General features: G+C 36.7%; 1 protein-coding gene across 4 annotated transcripts; it reads left to right on the top strand.

Annotated features, from left to right (window-relative positions):
• Positions 1-12293: 12293 nt before the first annotated feature.
• On the top strand, positions 12294-16378 carry LOC107775144 (uncharacterized). 4 transcript variants are annotated; one of them, XM_016594832.2, is made up of 7 exons: positions 12294-12534; positions 14167-14298; positions 14507-14753; positions 14828-15199; positions 15293-15400; positions 15651-15823; positions 15977-16378. In XM_016594832.2, the coding sequence occupies exons 2-7, from the start codon at positions 14212-14214 to the stop codon at positions 16169-16171; spliced, it is 1182 nt and encodes a 393-aa protein (XP_016450318.1). In that variant the 5' UTR covers positions 12294-12534; positions 14167-14211; the 3' UTR covers positions 16172-16378. The 4 variants fall into 4 exon arrangements, with proteins under 4 accessions (XP_016450318.1, XP_075098497.1, XP_016450316.1 ...); XM_075242396.1 differs by having other exon boundaries at positions 12297-12534; positions 15296-15400; XM_016594830.2 differs by having other exon boundaries at positions 12394-12534; positions 14432-14753.
• Positions 16379-16865: the final 487 nt, after the last annotated feature.

Genomic DNA, 16865 nt, shown 5'->3' on the forward strand with positions numbered 1-16865 from the left:
CAAAGTTTCTAGCCTTGATTTTAGGGACTGATTGTTGATTCATTCCTTATTTCTCTTTGATAATTTTCTCTATTACCTTTGTTATTTTTCTAAAAGGTTATTGTGGAAGTGAAGTACATCAGTAACCCGTTTTCTCCTAAATATAGACTTTAACTGAGAAATCTATTTTTTATTGTTAAATAAATTGGTTCCGTTGCCGGGAACCTGATAATTTTTTCACTTTTCGAATTTTACTTTCTGACAACCAACTATGTCAACTGTTAATGACAATAACTAGCTGAACCCACAGGAGGGAACTCCACCACTCCTCTCCCCAATGGGATCCCCTCGACAATCCCGTGATGGTTCACCTGAAAGATCTACATCACACGCTAATGATTAACAAGAGGATGAACAAACTGTCGAACAAGACGCTCTAAAATAATTGACTGCAGAACACATGAATAGTGCTCTTCAAGCCTTTGTTAGGGGATTGCCTAATGCGCCACAAACTCCTCCATCAGTCAATACAACAACCTTAGAAAACCCACGCTTGGGGTTCGATAATTATGAAAGTGGAGGAACTCCCAATGAATCTCGTGATAGAGGGTCGGGTACACCTAATAATTTTGACTTACAAAGTTTGGTACTAACTTTGCAGAAACAATTGAAGGAGCAAAATGATCGCTTAAAGCAAATACCTAGCGTACCGCCCATGATCAAATGAGTAGATATTGATAAGTATTCACAACAACCCTGGAAGCCAAGTGCAGCACCTTTGCAGATTCCTAAAAAGTTTAAAATGCATGATATTCCAAAATATGATGGAAAAACTGACCCCAGAGATCACGTAATTGCGTTTACAACTGGCGTGAAGGGCAACGATTTAACCAAGCAAGAAATCTAATCAGTTTTGGTTAAAAAGTTTGGTGAAACACTCACGAAAGGACCATTAACATAATATTCTCTTTTACCTGAAAACTCTATTGATTCTTTACCTGAGCTTGCAGATTCATTTATAAAATCACATTTGGGAGCTCAGAAGCTTGAAAAAATGATGGAAAACATCTTTAAGTAAAACAAGGGAATACATAGTTGCTCAGGGAATTCGTAGATAGGTTCCAACCGGAGTGGATGATGTTACCTCGAGTACCTGATAACTGGGCAACTATGGCTTTTGCTAGCAATTTAAACGAGAAAAGTTTAGAAGCCATGAGGAGGTACAGTACGAAAGCTGTGGATAGAAGAAGATACGGTTGCACAACCAAGTGCTAATGAAAGAGCAGGATCGAGACGTTCAAAATCAGAACAAAGGACCGAAAAAAACAAGTACGAGCCTTGCATGGGGCCTACAGGGCGAGACTCTCGATCTAAACAAGAGAACAGACGATTTGACTCAAGACCAAGGCAAAAAGATACGAGTTCTTCATCTAGATTCAGAAAGGAATGGGATATACGAGGCAACGATTCCAATACACATACGAGGACTGGATATTACAGCTTTAATGTCAGCACCTCTGAGTTAGTAGCAGTTTTAAGAGGTATGTGAGATAAGGTGTGATGTCCAAAAGAGATAAGATCATGTCCGAGCAAAAGGAATCCAGATTTCTGGTGTGAATTTCACAATAATCATGGCCATAAAACAGGAGATTGTAGATTACTACAGGGAGAAGTCGAGCATTTGATAAAGCAAGGTTATCTAACTAACCTATTTAGCGAGAAAGGAAGACAATCATATATGAAGAACAGACAAGAATCTCCGAAACCTCCATCACCAAAAAGATCAGTCAATGTAATTACCAGGGGAGATGAGGTCAATGGTGTAACATATACAACTGCAAAAAATACGTCAAAAGTCACTGTCACTCACGGGAAACGTGTTCGCCAAGTCTTGGATGGAGATAATATAACATTTGATGATGAAGACGCGAATGACTTTATGATTCCTCATAGTGATGCATTGGTAATATCTTTAATTATACACGATACTAACGTAAAACGAGTTTTGATTGATCCAAATAGTTCAGTGAACATCATTTTGCTAAGAGTGGTGAACGAAATGCAAGCTGATGACAAAGTGATTCCAAAGGCATGGTCTTTGTCCGGGTTTGATAATTCAAGCGCTATCACAAAAGGGGAAGTTTTGCTCACTACATTTGCAGAAGTAGTTGTGAAAAATATAAAATTCTAGGTAATAGATATGGACATGGCATATAATATAATTCCGAGAAGACCATGGATACACGATATGGGTGTCGTCCTATATACTTTACATAAAGTTATCAAATTTCCTTCACCGTGTGGGATCTGCCAAATTTGTGAAGATGAACAAGCTTTAAGGAATATCAACTCGGTTGTAGTTTCGAGCATGCTAACTAATGATACAGACGTGAAATAGCAACTACAACACTCGGTTGAGGATGTTGATGCAAAGACCTCAACTGAAGGCATGCCAGGACAGAACGACGTTGATTCAAGACCTGACGTCATTCAAGATCCAGAAGAAAATGAAAATATTAAGACAACTACTGAAGAACCCGAAGCTATAGTGCTATTTACACATTTGCAGACAGAAAAGTTCACGTCGGAGCAAATTTATGCCTAGAAATGAAAGGTAAGTTAATTAAATTTTTACAAGCTAATGCAGATTGCTTTGCTTGGTCGCATTCAGATATGATATGTATACCTCCAGAAGGGATGACCCACAAACTGAATGAGGACCCATCATATCCACCTGTCAAGCAAAAAACGATGAAGCAAGGATCCTTCAAAAATCAAGTAATCCAAGATAAGGTACAAAAGCTTTTAAAAATTGGGTCGATACGAGAGGTAAAGTACCCTAACTGGTTAGCTAATATTGTGGTAGTTCCTAAAAAGAATGGAAAATTGAGAGTTTGTGTAGATTATACTGATTTAAATAATGCTTGTCCTAAAGATTTGTTTCCTTTGCCACATATAGATCAACTAATTAACTATACTGCAGGACATGCGCTTTCAAATTTTTTAGATGCATATTTAGGATATAACCAAATAAAGATGGACTCTCTAGTTAAAGAAAAAACCTCATTTATCACTGAAAGGGGGACTTACTGTTATAAAGTCATGCCGTTTGGTTTAAAAAATATTGGAGCCACGTACCAAAGATTGGTGACTAAAATATTTCAACAACATGTGGGAAAAACTATGGAAGTCTACATTGACAATATGTTGGTCAAGTATGCACAGGCGGGAGATTATTTTCAACACTTGTCAGACACTTTCAATATTCTCCGCGAGTATAATATGAAGCTAAATCCCAAAAAGTGCATTTTTGGCATGGCTTCAGGTAAGTTTTTAGGCTTTCTTATTTCTAACAGGGGTATTGAAGTGAATCTTGCACAAAACAAAGCTATCGAGGAAATACCAGATGTACTCACAAGCAAAAAAAAAAGTGCAGAGATTAACATAAAGAATAGCAGCCCTGGGAGGTTTATATCAAAATCATCAGAAAAGAGTTTTAAATTATTTTAAGTATTGAAAAAGCAGAATCAGTTTGAATGGACTGATGAATGCCAACAAGCCCTCAAGGACCTAAAATCGTATTTGTCAAAAACGTCTTTGCTAGCCAAACCAAAAGACGGAGAAAGGCTAATCATTTACCTTGCTGTGTCGGAAATGGCGGTAAGTGCGGTGTTGGTAAGAGAGGATAAAGGTAAACAATCTCCAATTTATTATGTTAGTAGATCTTTATTAAATGCTAAGACACGGTATCCCCATTTAGAAAAACTTGCTTTAGCGTTAATCATGGAATCTAGAAAGTTAAGACGTTATTTCTAATATCATCCTATTTCTGTAATAAATGCTTTTCCCCTGAGGAATATATTGCATAAATAAGAAATTTCTCGTAGATTAGCTAAATGGAAAATAGAACTCAGTGAGTAGGATATCATATACCAGCCCATAACTACAATAAAATCGCATGTTTTAGCAGACTTCGTAGCAGATTTCAGCACGAACTTAGTTCCTGAAGCGGAAAAGGAACTACAGGTATTGACTGGATCTAATATGGGGACTTGGATTTTATTTACCGATGGTTCTTCAAATGTTAAAGGCGCGTGCTTAGGAATCGTTCTAATTCCACCTTCAAGGGAAGTCATAAGACAAACAATAAAATATTATCCAATCACCAACAATGAGGCAGAGTATGAAGCTGTGATTGCAGGTTTGGAACTGGCACGAGAACTTGGTATAGAGCAGATTGTGATCAAAAGTGACTCGCAACTAGTGGTTAACCAGATGTAGGGGACTTACATAGCAAGAAAAGCACGAATGCAACAATACCTGGAAAAAGGTATGAGAATTACTTAAATAGTTTCAGTCATGGAAGGCCGTGCAAATATCTAAGGAAGAGAATGCAGAAGCAGATGCGTTGGCAAATATCGCGTCTATCGCTGAAGTAACAACTGCAGAAAATGCTATCGTGATACATTTATTTCATTCGATACTTGATCAAGTCAAGAGCGAGGTAAATTTTAATAACCTGACTTGGGATTGGAGGAACGAATTTGTTAACTTTTTGTAGTATGGAATCTTACCCGAAGACAAGAAAAAGTCACGATTGCTTTGCCAAAAGCCGCCTGGTATTGCTTAATTCGTGGAAATTTATATCGAGAGATGTTTGGCGGACCTTTAGCACGGTGCCTCGGCCCATCGCAAGCAGAGTATGTGATGAGGGAAGTACATGAGGGGCACTGTGGTAATCACATTAGGGAAAGATCATTGGTAAAGACACTAATAAGAGCAGGGTATTATTGGCTAAAAATGGAAGAAGCGGAAAGCTTTGTAGCAAGGTGCGATAAATGTCAACGATATGCCAATAACATGCACTGCCCAGCAGAACTGTTACATTCAATTATTTCATCATGGCCTTTCATGAGTGGGGCATGGATATTGTAGGCCTATTGCCTCAAGCTAAGGGAAAGGTACAATTCCTATTAGTTTTAACAGATTATTTTTCAAAATGGGTAGAAGCGGGTGCGAGAAAAAGAAGTCAGGGACTTTATTTGGAGAAACATTATCTACCGATTTGGGGTTCCAAAGGAAATCGTGTGTGACAATGGCCCGCAATTCATAAGCATGAAAATCACATAATTCTTTCAAAGTTGGCAAATTAAACGGATTACATCTGCACCTTACCACCCTGCAGCCAACGGGCAAGCTGAGTCAACAAACAAAGTTATTATTAATAACTTGAAGAAGAGATTAGAGGAGTCAAAAGTCAATTGGCCGGAAGTGTTATCAGGGGTATTGTGGGCTTATCGAACGACAGCAAAAACAAGTATGGGTGAGACTCCATTTTCACTTGTATATGGTGCTGAAGCCTTAATTCCGGTAGAAATAGGTGAACCAAGTACGTGATACACACATGCTACTGAAGAATCAAATGAGGAGGAGATGTGAGTAAATTTAGATCTATTAGAAGAAAGGAGAGAAGCATCGTTAATTAGAATGGCGGCTCAAAAATAGATGATTGTGCGATATTACAACAGGAAAGCTAATTTGAGATACTCCAAGATTGAGGACTTCGTACTTAAAAAGGTATTCCGATCTACAACAGCGGCCAATGCAGGTAAGTTAAGTCCAAATTGGGAAGGCCCTTATAGGGTTTGGGGCATCGCTGGAAATGGAGCATATAAGTTGGAAACCATGGATAACAAGTTACTACCATCAAACTGGAATGTAGTTCATTTGAAGAAGTATTACGTATAGACGAAGAAAGTACCCATGGTCAAGTATCACTCAGATTCAATTTTATTTTGTTCTTTTGAATTTTACTAATAATTTTAGATGATAGTCAAAAAACTAGCCCGTACCAAATGATGATATTAAACCCGAAAGACACACGGAATACTGAATTATTCCCGGTCTAGGTTGCAGCCTTTCTGATGGAAAAATGGTTATGCAGTCATCATCTAAATGAATATCTCCGAGTCTTGTTCGTATTTTTCTTTTCAGGGAATGGACCAAAATGATGGAGTAATCCAGTGTTCGAGATTTCATACTTCAAAGCTTCAACACTAAAGGACTATGAATGTTGAAGGAAGAGAACTAAAAAGGCATAGCTCAGTTCAGCTTGAATCAAAAACCTTTAGGAAACCTATAATTTTTCAAGGGGGTGTGAACTCGCAAAAAGGATGCAAAATATTCCATATTCCTACGAGTTTTAGATTAAAGCCAAAATGTAGTCATGGGATAATAGACCCAATTTTGTATTCTAAAATATGCTACAAAGAAAGCAGTCATGAAAATGATGTACGAAATTTATTTGAAAGTTCAAAGCATAAAACTTTCTCAAATTATTTCTTTTTTCATGTCTACTTCATCTTTCATATATTTATACCAATATGAAGATGAGACGTTATCTTCATCAGTGTCGTTAACGTATAAGGCCCCTCTTTTATAAAACCCGTGTTTATCAAAGCCACGGATTGTTAAGGCATTTTTAAATGCAAGAAAAAAGCTCAAATATCAAAGAGCAGAATAAGCGGCAAAAGCAACCGAAACATATATATATATATATATATAGCCTTGGGAAAACAGAGCTGTTAAGTTTGTCATTAAACCCCAAACAGGGGTAGCCAAAAATAAATCTTACAAAAAGTTGTTAAGTTAAGAGAAAAATAGCACAAGGAAAATCTAAACAAAAGCTAAGAAAAAAAGCAGGAGAAAACTAAGGAGCATCATTAATGGAAGCTTCATCCACGAGAGCATCATCAACAGGCGAAGAAGGATTAACTTGAGAAGAAGAAGCTTGAACATCAGCCCCGCCAAGAACAAGTCCATCTCTATCACCCTTGGGACCTTCGTCTTCAGGTGAGGAAAAGCTTTGACGTTGCTGAGTTTTATCAATTGATTCTTTAGCCCTAGAAATCTCAGCATTAAGGTCAAAACCCTCATGGTTGACTTTAATTAGAGTCTCGAGTCGAGTATTTAAGAAAGCCCAGCTCACATCCAATGATAATTTATCCCCGAGAGTCTCATAATCCTTCTCCCAATGGTCAATCTTACCTGTAGAGGTGCGGAGATCTTCCTGAACTTGAGTAAGTGTCTGAACCAATTCTCTCTCATAAACCTCTTTTTGATTAAGGAGTTCTTTCAAACTCCTTATCTATTCAGTTGCCTTGGAAAGTTGTTCAGCAAAAGAGGACTCTTTAATATCCTTGTCCTTTCTAACCTGGCTAGAAGAAGCTTTTTCAATCGCTAATTCAGCGAAAATCACCCTCATTTGTTGCTCCAAAACATTCTTTTCTTCTGCAAGAACTTCTTTTTCCAGTTGAAAACCCTCGAATTGTTCCTTCCAGTTGTCGGCCTCAGTGCGCAATTCCATAATTAGTTGGTCCATATGAGAAACTCTTTTCAGAAGCTCAGTGCCAATCAAATTAATCTACAAAGAAAAGAGGCAAAAGGGAGGAGTTTTAAATAAAGAAAAAAAGATAGAGGAAATGTAAGTAAGTTTGTACCTTCAAAGAAGAATGAGCAATGTCATTCATTAAAGTCAGTGAGTTAAGGTTTTCTAACTTTTCTTTCTACACGGGGCCTAGCATCGGCTTCAACCACATATCAGTTTGACAAGATTTTCTCAATAAATTCCCGCCTTCAGGGACTTCGATAACAACTCTTTTCATCTCCCTCCTGCTGCTAGAAGGTCCAACCTCTGCATAAGAAACAACCACAGGAATAACAGACAGAGTAGAGGCAGTCAAGGGAGTAACAACATGAGTAGCGTCGGGTAATGGAAACTAAAGTTGGAAGGGAAGCAATGGGCAATTCTTCAGAAACATGCCCGAAAGCTTCTTCACCCTCAAAGCCTTGAACGAACAATCTATCAACAGAACTTGGGAGAGGATCAACAACATCTTCATCAGAAATCACCAAAGGAGCGCTCTCTGGCTCATCTGTGGGTCTAAAAGGAATTTAACTTAAATGGAAGATCATGAGATGAAGGAGTTTCATCATCAGAAACCATACATCTCCTAACGCGTGGCCTTCGCACCAAAGAACCTTCCTCTATTTCTTCATCATCAGAGCCACAAGCTCCGTCAGTTTTCCTTTTTGAAGAAGAAGCACTTAAAATCAGCTCCTGGGCAAGACTCAAGGAAAGCCTGGTTGACAGAACAGACTCGAGACTAATGCCGCGAATAGCAAATCCTAACAAAAAGAAAAGGGAAGAATGAAAAATTCTTGTATACGCAAGAAAGAGAAAAAGAAGAACAATGAAGGTAAAAAGTACCGTGCGTCTTCACTTTCCAATCGAATTTTTGAGAAAGGTATTTCTAGGATCTTTTTTCCATAGGAGCAGCAATTAACATTTTTTCTACCCAAGCACGAAAGTTGAGAATCTCATCAAAAACTTCCATGGTTGCTGAAAATTGGGTATATGATTACATGAAGTTTTTAAAGATATATAAAAAAGAAGAAGAAGAAAACTTACGTGCAAAGTTTCATTTCCACGGAAAGGGCATGTTCTCTTCATCCACTAATCCACTAGTGAGGGCAGCAACAAAATAGGCATACCAGCCACAGTTACGATCGTCTTCAGGGCTAATCAATACTCTCTTACTTCTAGCCATGAGAGAAAAAACTCCTTCACGAAATAATTTGGGGGAGTAGAGATGAAGAAAGTGCCGAAAGGTAAAAGGCACAGAAATCAGATCCGACAAATAACGAAGGCATGCAACAATCCTCCATACTATTGGGCCAATCTGGCCAAGACACACGTTGAAATAACGACAAAACTCAATGATTACTAGATCAATAGGTGGCTTGAACCCTAAAGTAGAAGGGTAGGTATAAACAAAGAAGAAACCGACATTATAAAAGGTGATTCTCTTATTGGCACCAGGGAATAAAACTTGAAAATCTGGTTTCCAGTAACACTCTCGTCGAACCAGGGAAAAAAGACCAGTAATGATTAAACTCGGGTAAAGATCAGCAGGATTGAGGGAGGCTATAGAAGAAATTTGATTTCTCATAGTTTCACGATCAGTTACAAAAGAAAATTCTTGGGGAACAATCTCTGCAACTGTGGGTTCACACACAAGTTCATTTAAATCTCTATTCCTAGAAGAAGATCTAGGGGTTAGAGGAGCCCTGGGTCTAGAAGAGGATGGCTTAACAGAACTACTCTAGGAAGAAGAACCACGATTATATAATGAACCAAGGCTACGAAGTCTACCACCTCTCCTACTTCTAGTAGGGGCAGTAGAAGGAGAAAGTTCATCAACAATCACAACTTTGTGAGGGTCTGGTGTTGTCAAAGACATGATTATTCAAAGAAATATAGAAGGAAGGGTGCATAAATACAAAGAAAGAGTAGTGTAATGGATACTGAAGAAGGAAGACTCCAAGAAATTAAAAAAAAATGATGTATTTATAAGAAGACACGATCGTCATTAAAGTTGGTCATTATGAAGCGTCATAATGGAACCATCACTTTGTGACTGGCACAGCCGCAGAAAAAACCCTAAAAAGCATTGAAAAATTACAGATCCAATCGTCGGAAGCCATACAGCATGGTCATTAAATGGATGTGACATACGTTGCATCGATTCTGAAAGAAACATTATGATACTCGAAAAACGGTGGCAAAGAATTCCCGCCATAAAAACTTACCATTTCCTGAATATTCAGTTGAGAATATTCATAAAGTGGGGGGACTATCTATATTGGTGAAAAAACATATTACATGTGGAATATTAGCAAGCTGATGAAACATGACGCGTGGAACAACGGTATAATGACAAGTGGCACACTCAATTAATGAAATTAAGAATACAAGGAAGGTACGGGAGAAACACCCACGAGATAGTACAGAGAAAAAAATTGGTCCTAACAGTTGTCAAAGAAAAGGCGTGAGCGAAATGAATAAAGGTTAAAAAGAGGGGAAGATACACGAACCAGAAGTAGATAAGGTAGGGAAATCAGAGCAGTTATAAGAAATCTATAGATATAAATATGTCAGTTATGATTATCCATGATAATGAGCAATCAATATAATTAATACCCATAATGAATCCAAATTAAGTGTGAAAACCGTTATGATTGTACGCTCCTATATAAGGATAAAGAATTTCATTTGTAGAGGAAAATTACAATTACTACTGAAATATATTTCATTATTCTCTGTTTTATCAAAGTTTCTAGCCTTGATTTTAGGGATTGATCGTTGATTCATTCCTTACTTCTCTTTGATAATTTTCTCTATTACCTTTGTTATTTTTCTAAAAGGTTATTATGGAAGTGAAGTAAATCTTGGTTATTAGTAACCCGTTTTCTCATAAATATAGACTTTAACTGAGAAATTTATTTTTTTGGTTAAATAATATTATAATTATGTACTTTAATTTTGTCCCTAAGGAGGTTATGAAGATCTACAATGTCTTGAATATCCACTTTTTGTAAGCAATCATTTGTTTTCTTTACAATTATCATAAACAAAATGAATCAAAGAGCACATTTTATCCGTATGTATAGCAGAAAAAAAAAGGATTAGTATATTTATGCGTACCTCCACAAATTGATATAGCTAATATAATTACTTTTGCAGTAGCATTGAGATAGTCATAACCGATAAAGAAGTATGTTGATAAGAATTATCGCTTGTGGAATATCAAGTTAGGGTCAAGGTAAGTAAAGATCCCGTAGCGATACTTATTTACAAGGACTCTCCTCGTCTATTGCAAAAATATATGGATCTTTGTCCATTCAAAACATATTGGAAACATAGTGTACTATGTTATAATATCACTTCTTGGTGGAAAGATTCATCATGATTTTCATGTTAGTTTGCTTAAGCCTTTCCAGAAAGACAAAGATGATCCCTCAAGAAGCTAGCACACGAAACCAACATCGAAAAAATACGTCAGTCAGAAAAAGAACAATAAAAGTTATACTTGATGACTGAATGAGTCTTATCTTAAGAAAAGTCTATCAGAAATTCTTGATTAAATTGAGAGAATGTAATGCAGAGGAGAAAATATGGAAGAAAGTGAAGCCTCCATGCATTCAAGAACATGATGGATGACTATCTTGCACGGAAAGCACCAAGTACATTGCTAAATAGGTGGAGATGAATGTCATGGATTACTTTTGAGCTATGCCCCATGACCCATTGGTTGCGCCCCTTGGTGCTTGACAAGCCTCCCAACGTCTGGTTCTATGGACGAATCCTTTGGTTTTGGTGGCTTCTGTCGCCCTATAGCTCGTGCCCAACAAAAGGTAATGTAAAGAACTTCTTTTAGCAGGCCAGTGCCAACAAGCTGATACCTTGTAACTAGTGCCACCGGGTAGTGCACACCATCTGAAGTTGAAGACACAAACGCGTCCCATCCAAGTGGAGTCCACTCTACTAACTTTTCCTTTGTAAAACTCTTGGTCTTTTTTCATGTAAATGTAGATAACTTTTATTTCGTTATTTGCATTATAATTTTTTAGCTTATTTAAATCATGTCTTACAACTTGGGCGTATAGTAGACGAAGTTTCCAATAAGCATTTAAATCTCAATATTAGTGTCTCCTCTCCTGGCGTTGACTTCTTGTAATCGTTGCTCTCTTTAATACAAATAAATTTTCATTTAATCCTCTTTTCAATTTTCTGTTTGCATACTATGATCATGATATTGACTTTTTCGTATGATATTGATAGTCTAGTCAAGTATATGGGGCCTTTGGTCGGCAAAAAGTAATTACAAGAAAGTTGGTTGCTTTGCCTTACATAGTTCTTCCAGAATATCTTAGGAAAGCGCAACGTAACAATACTAATGTTACCTAGTATAAATATTTAAATACATAATATTTTCTATTTTTTTTAAAATATTGGTGGATGGGCTTACTAATGAAAAATGTGTGGAAAATGTATATATCTGTTGGAATAACTGGAGTTGTACAAATTAGTTTGAATACTATTATCATCGAAAAATATATATTCCGTCTATTTTAATTTATGTGATGATGTTTGATTAAATGTGAAGTTAAATTATTTTTAAACAAGAAAATATGATATTTTTCTTACAACAAATTTTCAAAAAAGAAGCATGACACATATATTGGGACATATAGTGTAAATGTTATAAAACTTGCAAATTATTAAGGGATTGCACAATTAAGCAATTGAAGGAATTGGAAATGGATAAGTACGATCAAGCTTTTTCTTTTTCTTGTATTTTAATCTTTCTTCTGAGCAACATACTCTTCATTAAAATAGAAACTATTTTATTACGTAGAGTATCGTTTCTCGCAGATGTTACATTACACAATTCACAACAAAGGAATAAGGCAGGCCTTTTTGCACACGTGTCGACAAACAAACCAGATGAACTCTCTCTTTACGTTTCTCGAAAATTTTCCAACTCAAGAAAATTCCCTCAACTCCTCCGTTTCTCTCTGTCCTACTTGTGTTGTGCTTTGTTCTCAATCGTTCTTGCAAAAGTTCACCTTTTTTAAGGATTCTGCTGAAAAATAAAATAAAAAAAATACCGGGACTCACTCTTTGCTTCTGGGTATTCTTATTTTTGAACAGTAAGTTCTTATGCTTCAACTATAGTAATCATTTCCTTTACTAACCAAGCTCCTTTTTTAATTTTTCTTTTGTAATAGATAGATAGTGATAGTCTAATAGAGGTATATATTGTATAATTGGTTTCTGCTTTGTGGGTATTGATTCTTGATCATGGCGATGATGAATTTTACCTGTTTCTCTTTGAAGAATTTTTGGGGCGGAAAATAGTTTTTTCAGTACATACTTGCCTTTTTCTTTTGTGGGGTTTGATGATAATTATTTTCTTTCTTGTATATACTGAGCTTTGGTGGTGGGTTTCATTTTAGAAGAATTAACCCAAATAGACGCTCATCCAACCACTTAAACTAAAAATAGACGGTGGATGTATAATATATATATTATTTATGTATTATATGTGTATAATTGTGTATAATAAATGTATATGGCTAGAAAAATTATGTATTATATGTATTAATATAATTTGTGTATTATATGTGTATAATTGTGTATAATCTATGTATATGACTAGAAAAAATAAACAATAAATATGGCCGACTATTTGTGTATAGATACCTTTATTTTATGTGCTTATCTTTTTGAAAGAAATGGATTGAGATCTTCTCTATGTGAAATTTATGGGGTTTTAGGTAAAGTAGCTTGCTTTGTGTCATGTTTTTGATGAATTATTTCATGGGTTTGGAATGCTTTTGTTGGAAATTTGGTATGAGGTGTAGTTTCGGTAATAAGGAAGCTCCTTAAACCCTTTTGTTGACTTTAGCTGACCAAAAAGGCTTTGGAATCTTGATTACTGCAGATATTTCCATTTTGTCCATTTGTAGGACAAAAGTTACTCTACATACATGAAACATATGGTCAAAGAATTATACCTGTCCAAATCTTTTAAGGAGTTCTGAGTTTTGTTATTTGTATGACGAATCATTAAAACGTCATTTGAGTTTTGATATTTGTACTACAAATCATTAAAACGTCATTCCGTTAAAGAACCCCTTGGCTGCACTCAAAGGCGGATCCAGAATTTAAGCTCCGTGGGTTCAACATTTAAGGTTCTTAGAATTAAACCTATTATATTTTTAAAGTTAAGGGTTCATACCTACTATTTGTTGCAATTTTAGTGGAGTTTTATACATAAAGCGCCGCGTTAAAAGTGTTGGTTTCAGATGAACCCGGTAACATGAAGCTGCATCCGCCCGTGCGCTGCACTTGGCTGCCATCATCATCTTATGAAAAAAAATTCCATTCGTGCCTTCTTTTTAATTGTCTAAGATATCTGTTTTCCTAATTGATTTGTGAAACTAATGAACGGCTGAAGTTTTGATTGTTGAAACATGGATGAACTTATCTGGGAGGCCTATCATGACTTGTCTCTGTTAAATGGTTAAGTTTTCTGACTATTTTATATACTTTTGCTTGATCGGTTCAGTGACTGTAAATGTAGTAGTAGGTCGGATCATGCTATTATAAGAGTACTTACTGCGTCATCCCAGTGAAATAAAACAATGCTACAAATAGATGAGCTCGTGCTATTTATATGTGAATTCAAAGAGTTCTGATTTAGTTTCAAGTTCTGTTTAGAAAAAGTTTCTACTGTACTGTCATAATTCATGTAAATAATAAGCTATCTCATATTGCAGCACTTACTTCATTGATTCCCGGGAAAGTTGTCGAAGTGTTATGCGATGGATATGAAAGGTATATCATGGGTTGGAAATATATATCAGAAATTTGAAGCTATGTGTTTGGAGATGGAAGAGGCTATGTACCAGGTAAACTTCATCCCTCTCTAAGTTAACATTTCTGTATTCCTATTTAACTAGTGGCAACATATGTTTGATATAATTCTCTCATACTGTTTGACTTGAAATAACTAGTGACTTGTTTCATAATTTCAAAGCGCAGTACCTTTTATTCATCTTGCACTACTTTGACCAATTAAGCATTCACCACTGTAACTGGTCACACGATATATCACAGGACACCGTTAGATATGTTGAAAATCAGGTACAGACTGTTGGTGCAAGTGTCAAGAGGTTCTATTCTGATGTGATGCTAGATATGCATCCTCATTGTAACATAGGTCCCGTGAAAGTCGCAGCTGCTGACTTGTCTCTGAACCCTTATGCTCACACTGAAATCAACAAGAAGCTGAAAGCAAATCTTAAAGGCCACAACCCTAGAGGAATTACTAAGAAATTAATTGATGATACTCAAGTGATCAAGGGTAAGGATACTGATTATCCATCATCTTAGTGGCCCAGAAAAAAACTGCTAATAGAGTAATTTATGACGTGTCAGGGAAAAGCAAAAATGGAGGAGTTTATAGACGTCAAAATGTTGGGATCAAAGAGATTGTTAGAGATAGTCATCCTCCATCTAAGAAGTCTGATGCTATCTGTATCGTCTCAAGGGATGCAATCAAATTTTCCTCGGTTTCTAAGGTTAGAGGAGATTATGAAGTGGCATCTGACCGCATGGCCATGACTTCGGCCAAGGCCTCAGTCAAAGGACATGATTCTGTAGAAGCAGCAAAGGAGGTTTACAATCATATTATGGATATAAATGTGTCTGCAGCTGGAATCTCGAGTAATGCTGCAGCTTCTGACACGAGTTTATCAGTTGAATCTGTTGGGAAGAATCAACCAGATCTCAGAAACACAGCCGCTATTGGTGAGTTGCAATCAGACTCTCATGGTATATATGTTTAGCAGTATTCTGTTTATTTTTCTCACTCCTTTTTTATGTTAACTCGTTATCTGTCAGCAGGTAGGTGTATGGACAAGGAGTTGGCAGGTGAGACTGGACCAGATATTAGAAGTAATACTCACAACGATGAGGTTGCTCGTGAGGAGATCAGTGAATCTTGCCAAGGTACTCACAATAGTTACCAAGTAGAAAAGGATTTCCTCCTTTCGATGTTTTGCTTCCATTTTTCTGTGTACCTGTAATGCAAGACTCACTACTCTGATATAATCTTGGAGAGTAGGTTTCATATCATTAGTTATGCAACTGACCAACATACTCCTACTTTTCAGATATTTCCATCCTGATTCCTCAAAATTGCACCTTTATTGTAATCCTTTCTCATTCTTTTTGTGTCTGCTAATGTTATCTTTTACAGAAAGATCAGGTAGCTATTCTTCTACTTCACCCAAGAAGTATGATCATTTAAACGAGTCCGATGTGGAAATTGTAGAGCAGTTTGATGAATTAAATTTGGAGGAAACATGTGTCCTGGTTGAAGGGGGGAGGCTTCATATTCCTCAGGGCTCAGTCAAACGGAAGTCGTACAAGGTCCCATTTCCCTCTCCTCCTTCCTCTCGTGTTATATTTGGTATTTCTTGTTTTCTATTTATATGGTTTTTGTTGGTTTGGTTGTGGTGGGACGGTTGTTTCATCGCGAATCTGCGCCTCTAGATTTTGTTGACAGTTCAGTTATTTTCTCAGAAGAAGCTGCGGGAAGTATTTTCTACGAAAAAGAAGACTTCAAGGAAAGAGTATGAGCAGCTTGGAGCATTACATGGAGATCAACTGCCTAACCTAGAGGCTGAAGACAAGGTGATGCAGGTTCTAGCCACGAGCTCGAACACAAAGAGCTTGTCAGCTAATGATCATTCTGAATCTGAGTGGGAACTTCTCTAGATATGGTGCTGCTATAAAATAGTAGTATTTCTTTTGCCAATCAATAGATGGCTTTGTACAGAACACCAAGATAAAGAGGAAGCAACAGGTGTTGTTATTATAAGCCAATTATTCTCTTTATAAAAGGTTATAACTAATTTGAGAATGAAAATATACTCCTCCAGTTATAACCAGTTAATAATAATACACCTTGGTAAGTTGAAGCAACTCTTTATATTTAGGGTGAATAGGCAGTCCTTTCTTTCAATCTTCCTTAAAGAGTGCATTCCCATAAAATATGAAACTTCTCCCTGTGTTGAACTCCTTAGGTTGTTACTGTTTTGTCCTTGCACCAATTTTGACCTACAGTTTTAACAGGTGCCCGTGCATATGAATGAGCTCTTCTTTTCTACAAAATATGAATCTTTTTAGGTGTTTTGCATTCCATCGGTTATAGTATGTCCTTGGCCCAGTTCTACCTGCAGAAAATACTTACCTGCATTCTGCATTCGGTATTTGTACTAAACTAAGCAATATAACTTCAGGAGTTACAATTTGAAATGCGACTATATTATCACATAACCGTAAAGTGAAAAAAGTTCATTTGCAAAACACGCGTAACGCGTAAGTAGACCAATCTTCGATGCGACTAAGTTTTTCCTCTCTGCCTGCACTTTTAATAGGTGCAAAAGGTACATAATTTAGGGGGATCAAC

This window comes from Nicotiana tabacum, chromosome 21 (assembly GCF_000715075.1).
Source record: "Nicotiana tabacum cultivar K326 chromosome 21, ASM71507v2, whole genome shotgun sequence".
NCBI classification, from domain to species: Eukaryota; Viridiplantae; Streptophyta; class Magnoliopsida; order Solanales; family Solanaceae; genus Nicotiana; species Nicotiana tabacum.

Coding starts and splice junctions, on each gene's coding strand:
- LOC107775144 (XM_016594830.2), top strand. CDS start 14,212: ATGGATATGAAAGGTATATCATGGGTTGGAAATATATATCAGAAATTT. Junction 15,200..15,292: donor CAGAAACACAGCCGCTATTG/GTGAGTTGCAAT, acceptor GTTATCTGTCAG/CAGGTAGGTGTATGGACAAG. Junction 15,824..15,976: donor TCAAACGGAAGTCGTACAAG/GTCCCATTTCCC, acceptor TTATTTTCTCAG/AAGAAGCTGCGGGAAGTATT.